The following is a 5935-nucleotide window of genomic DNA, read 5'->3' as shown; positions in this document are numbered from 1 at the left end:
CTGCTAACCAGACGGCTGGCAGTTCAAATCCACCAGCCACTCCTCGGAAGGAAGGTTGGGCAATCCTACTTCCGTAGTGATAACTGCCTCGGAAACCCAAGGAGGGGTCGCTAAGAGTCGGGCCGACTCGACGGCACATAACAACAACAACAACAGGGAACTCCCAGATAACCTCTCTGTCACAGGCCTAGAGAACAACCTCTCCTGGTTGGAGCTGAGAAGGAAGATTTAGAGGCAGGGTGGGGGAGGGGGGGAGAGGGCCAGACTGGACTCACCTTGAAGCTAATAGAGCCTGGGAGTCCCTGGGTTTTGCAAACAGTCAAGTGCTTGGCTGCTAACTAAAAAGTGAAAGGTTCACCTTCATCCAGAGGCACTTCTGAAGAAAGCCCCGGTGGTCTACTGAAAACTCAGCCACTGAAAACCCTGTGAGGCACAGTTCTACTCTGACACACATGAGAGGACCCTCAGTTAGAGCAGCCATGAGTCTGAGTCAACTGGATGGCAATTGGTTTAATGGAGCTGAACTCAAGGGCCCCTGGTGGGCACAGGTCCCTTATACAGCCCTAGCAATTTCCTCCCATGATCAAAAGTTTTTATAAATTATGAAAGCAGAAGAAAACAATGTAAGTTCCAAATGATGTATGTATGCATGTTGTTGTTGTTATGTGCCACCAACTCAGATCCAACTCATAGCAACCCCTCCTTGGGTTTCCGAAGTGGTATCACTACGGAAGTAGATTGCCCAACCTTCATTCTGAGGAGTGGCTGGTGAGTTTGAACAACCAGCCTTCTGGTTAGCAGTCAAGTGCCTTAGGCACTACACTACCAGAGCTCCTGTACATACACATGTGCATGAGAAAAGTTCTGACAGGATACCCATGAAATGAAGTCTGGTGAGAAGAGGTAGCAGTGAAAGATGGACTTTCATCTTGTAGATGTGTGTGGTATTATTTGAAATTTCTTTTACTAATGAAGATGACACAGGACTGGGCATAGTTTCATTCTGTTGTACATAAGGTCACCATGAGTGGAAGTCCACTTGACAGCAACTAACAACAACAAATATATTATTTTTATAATAATAATAATAAATTCTGTCCAGAGCAAGGAAGAATGAAGAAAACCAAAGACACATGGAAACAATTAGTCCAAGAAACTAGTAAACCATGTGATCCTCAACCTATATGACCATGAGACCAGAAGAACTAGATGGTGCCCAGCTACCACTGTCAGAGGAGGATTGATGCAGGAGATCCCGCATAGAATGGGAGAACAATGTGGAAAAAAATGTAAAATCATTAAAAAAATATTGCTAGTCTAATAGAGCCTAGTGAGACCCCTAAGACTATGGCCCCTAGTTACCCTTCAGGTCTGGGACTGAACTCACTCCTGTGGCTTCCAGCCAAACAATAGACAGGTATATGGGGTGAACATCTACATCACATAGATCTACTTGGAGCGATCAATCATGGGAGAACAGAAGGGCAGTGTTTGCACTGGGAGATAGCCGGAGGGGATGGGTAGGAGTGCATGGGAGGGAAGGACACAGGGAAGAGGTTACTAATAGGAAGTAAGGAAGTAGGAAGAGAGCTGTCACATTGTGGGGAATTGCAGTCAATGTCATGAGACAAAATGTGTATAAACTGTTGTATGGAAAATGAATTTGCTCTGTAAACTCTCACCCAAATCACAATAAAATTTTTAAAAATAAGAATTCGAATTACTTAAAGATCCTTTTTTAAGGCTGATTTCAGAATGATCTTGGAACATGGAGTTTACCCAATGTGGAAATCGTTGGAGACATCCTATGCCGAAGACATTTCTACATCTGTTTTGAGTCAAAAGGAGGCCAACAACAGGGAAAAGTGTCTGTCTTACCAGTCTTCCTCCTTTTAGCAAACATTTCTCACTGGCCTTGCCAAGGGGGCCTTTGCCAACCCTGCTGCAGTTCCCAGGCTAGAAATGGAGCCAGGGTGCTTCCTGCCAACTTTTCTTGAGGAGACCCCACTGCAGGACAATGGCTTCCCTCAGGAATCCTCAGGCCTCATGGACCCTACAGCCCCTGCCCACCCCACTCCATCCCACCTGGGCCCATGTCAAGGGCACTTACTCTCTGGATACAAACCTTGTCTTTCCAGACCCTTTCCTCCCCAGTTTTCCGCAGCTATGTTTCCCAGTTCCAAATAACCAGGCCACGCAGAGTTTCAAGATTTAGTTCTACTTTTTCTACTCCATTGCAGAGGCTGAAAATTTTCACAGTTACAATGAATTGTGGAAGGAGACAGGGGTTTCAGCCTCCCCAGGTCTGAGGCCCTTAACCACAGCCCCCCATACTCCCTCAGCACCTCCCCATTACCCCAACTCTATTTGTCTTCTTTTCTTCAAAACTCCCAGTAGAGAAAGGGGATGGGAGGTGTAGGGTAAGGTGGGTGGTGCAGGTTCAAGATCTAAGGTCAGAGACTCCCAGCAGTCCGGTTCCATTTGGTCTCACACACCCAACGGTGCAATTGCTGGCAGAAATTGTCATTCCAGCGGCCATCCCACTGGATTGCAACACAGTCTTCACTTGTTCCCATCTCATGCCCCTTCCAGTCGTCTGGTTGAGTGAAAGCCCAGTTCCTACGAAGGCAGGATGGAGCAAGCTCTAGTCTGATCCCCCACTCACCCCTGACTAACCACAGTCCCCACTCTAACCCCTACTCCAGAAAAGCACAGCATAGGAGTGGCCCAGGGAGCAAGAGCTACAGGCTTAGAAGTTTGGAGTCTGGGTAGCAGAGTTGTTATAGATTGAATTATGTCCCTCAAAAAATAGGTGTTATAAATCTTATGCTCTATGCTTGTGGTAAGGAGCTCTGGTGGCATACTGTATAAAGTATTTCACTGCTAACCAGAAGATTGACAGTTCAAACCCAGCAGGTGCCCCATGGAGGGAAGATGGGGTGATCTATTTCCATAAAGATTTACCACTTCAGAAACCCAGTGGGTGTCTCTATGAGACAGAACTGACTCAATGGCATGGGGGTGAATTTGGGTTTTGGATGCTTGTGGTTATAATCCCATTTGGGAATGAGTTCTCTTTCTTATGTTAATCAGATAAGATTAGCGTAGGGTGTATTTTGAGTCAATCTCTTCTGAGCAAGATCTTAAAGGGCTTAAGGTTGTTTTGAGATATAAAAGAGATTAAAACAAGCAAACAGAGAAGTGTTGGGCAAAACAGTTGCCAAGACATGTCAAGATCTCTAAGGTACCAATAAGCAGAAGCTGAAGAGACAAGGACCTTCCTCCATAGCCTACAGAGAAAGACTTCCTCTAAACCTATTGTTGTTGTTATGGGCCTTCGAGCACACCCGACTGACTCATAGCAAGCCCTCCTTGGGTTTCTGAGGCAGTATCACTACGAAGTAGATTGCCCAACCTTCCTTCCAAAATCTACTGCCCTGAATTTGGACTTCTTCTAGGAGCTCTGGTAGCATAGTGGCTAAGACACTTGCCTGCTCACCAGAAGGCTGGTGGTTCAAACCCACCAGCCTCTCCTTGGAAGGAAGGTTGGGCAATCCTACTTCCATAGTGATACTGCCTCGGAAACCCAAGGAGGGGTCGCTATAAGTCAGGGCTGACTTGACGGCACACAACAACAACAAGCCTCCTAAACAGGAGCTCTGGTAGCATAGTGCCTAAGGCACTTGACTGCTAACCCCAAGGCTGGTGGTTCAAACCCACCAGCCAATCCTCAGAAGGAAGGTTGGGCAGTCTACTTCTGTAGTGATACCTCAGAAGGAAGGTTGGGCAATCTATTTTTGTAGTGATACTGTCTCGGAAACCCAAGGAGGGGTCGCTGTGAGTCAGGTCCGACTCAACAGCACACAACAACCACCTCCTAAACTGAGAAAAAAACCCAAATTTTTGTTTGTTATAAAACCAACTACTTGTGTTATTTCTGTTGTAGCAACACTAGATAACTAAGACAAGAGATTTGGGGGGGTGATCCCCAAGGGATGGGGTGGGAACAGAGTGGGGCAAAAGTCCAGGTGGCTGTCCCTAGGTCAGACCAATAGCAGATGCCACGGCGGGGGGTAGGGGACGGTGGTCACTTACGTGTAGCCATTCTCATAGTCAGTACCATCCACCCACTTCCAGGAGCCATCACTGTTGGTGAGTCCTATCCATGTATGGAAGGGGCTCGTGTGCTGTAGAATGAATTTCTGGGAAAAGAGATAGGAGAGAAGTTTCCAATACTTTCCACTCTTACCCTTCAGCTGTAGCCCCTTCAGCTTTCTCCAGCCTGATCTGCCCCTAGGCTAAAGCAGTAATTCCCAACACAACTAGTTTTCCTTGCTTTTCCGACTTGACAGAACATAACAACAACAACAACAACCATAACTATTGTTAGGGAACATTTACTCTGGACGCATAGTGCCTAAGGCATTTGACTGCTAACCGGAAGGATGGTGGTTCAAACCCACCAGCCACTCCTCAGAAGGAAGGATGGGCAATCTACTTCCGTAGTGATACTGCCTCGGAAACCCAAGGAGGAGTCACTATGAGTTGGGTCCAACTCAAGGGCAGTGAGTTCGAGAGGGGTCCCTAGGTGGTGCAGATGGTTAAGTGGGTAACTACTGGCCAAAAAGTTGGCCATTTGAATGTACCCAGAAACCCTACAGAGCACAGTTTTACTGTGACATGTGAGGTCATCGTGAGTCGGAATCAACTCGTGGTAACTAGCAATAATTCCTCGTGTGGAGTCCCTGGGTGGTACATATAGTTCATACAGCCAACGAAAGGTTAGAAGTATGAACACATCCCCAGACACTTCAGAAGAAAGATCTGGCAATTTACTTCCAAAGAGATCAGACATCAAAAACCTAATGGACCACAATTCTACTCTGATACACATTGCCGGGGTGGGGAGGTGGGTAGTTGCCACGAGTCAGAAGTGAGTCCATGGCAACTGGTTTTTATTTTGAGACCTTGCGCTAAGTGCTTGACAAGGATGTCTCATTTAATCCTCACCAAGCCCTCTTAATTGGATGTTGTAATGTCACACTTTAAGTGTGAGGTTAAGAGGTTAACTCATGGTATTAGTAGAGCAATAGAGCCAAGCTTAGTGCCTAAGCTTGTGACCACACTGCTCACAGCCCTAACTCTGCCCCCATGTCATTCGCAACTCAGGGTAGCTACCCTGACTGGTCTTCTGCCCATAACCTCAAACTCTTGGAATCCTGGCCTTAGTTCCTGCCCTTGCTGCCCCCGTGGACTCATGCCACTCTAAAAAGATCTTGATTTCGATTGTCTGCCCAGTTGTTTCTGTTACATCTGCCCCAGTTGTTTCTGTTTCTACGTGTGGCTGTCATTTGCTGAGGTTTGCCAGGCCCTGAAGCTTCCAGGATTGGAACTACTGCCCAAGGTTCTGTTATGACCACATGGGGTCTGGCAGTCTATGCTAAAAATCGGAGGATGCCCTGGATCTGAGGGGCAGGAGCTGGCGTGGAAGTGGTCTCTGAGCATATAGACAAAGCCCCAGACTCATGCACACCCCTAGTACAAGAGCCCATCCAAGTGAATTCCTCTTATAGATATGCCTATTCCTGGGGACTTAAGCCCCATGGTTTGAGAAGGTAGCAAGAAAGGTAGTCACCTGGTTTTGTGGAGAAGGTAAAAGAATGCGTTGACCAAACGTGTACCTAGTGATTCTCTTTGACATGTTAAGGGTTTCCAACTGCATTTGGAGTGAAATTGCCTAATTCTGCTCTCACACTCTAGTTGTTGTTATGTTGTTAAGTGTCGTCGAGTCGTTTCCGACTCATAGCAACCCCATGCACAGCAGAACAAAACACTGCCCAATCCCGTGCCAGCCCCACAATCCCTGCTATACTTGAGCCCATCATTGCAGTCACCGTATCAATCCATCTCCTTGAAGGCCTCCCCCTCTTTCGTC

At 47.0% G+C, this 5935-nt stretch overlaps 1 protein-coding gene across 1 annotated transcript in view; it reads right to left on the bottom strand.

Moving 5' to 3' along the window:
- Positions 1–2453: 2453 nt before the first annotated feature.
- Positions 2454–5935, bottom strand: part of LOC103206836 (asialoglycoprotein receptor 2) — a 21251-nt gene continuing 17769 nt past the window's right edge. Inside the window, exons 7-8 of the mRNA XM_007952357.1 lie at positions 4096–4202; positions 2454–2619 (exon numbers count right to left, since the gene is read on the bottom strand). Coding sequence (XP_007950548.1) covers positions 2454–2619; positions 4096–4202 — 273 coding nt within the window. The remainder of the gene's footprint in view (positions 2620–4095; positions 4203–5935) is intronic.

This window comes from Orycteropus afer, unplaced genomic scaffold, assembly GCF_000298275.1.
Source record: "Orycteropus afer afer isolate SDZICR_OR568_19922 unplaced genomic scaffold, OryAfe1.0 scaffold00330, whole genome shotgun sequence".
In the NCBI taxonomy this organism is placed as follows: Eukaryota; Metazoa; Chordata; class Mammalia; order Tubulidentata; family Orycteropodidae; genus Orycteropus; species Orycteropus afer.
The sequence above is the reverse complement of the archived record's forward strand: the minus strand, read 5'-3'. Positions and strand labels throughout refer to the sequence as shown.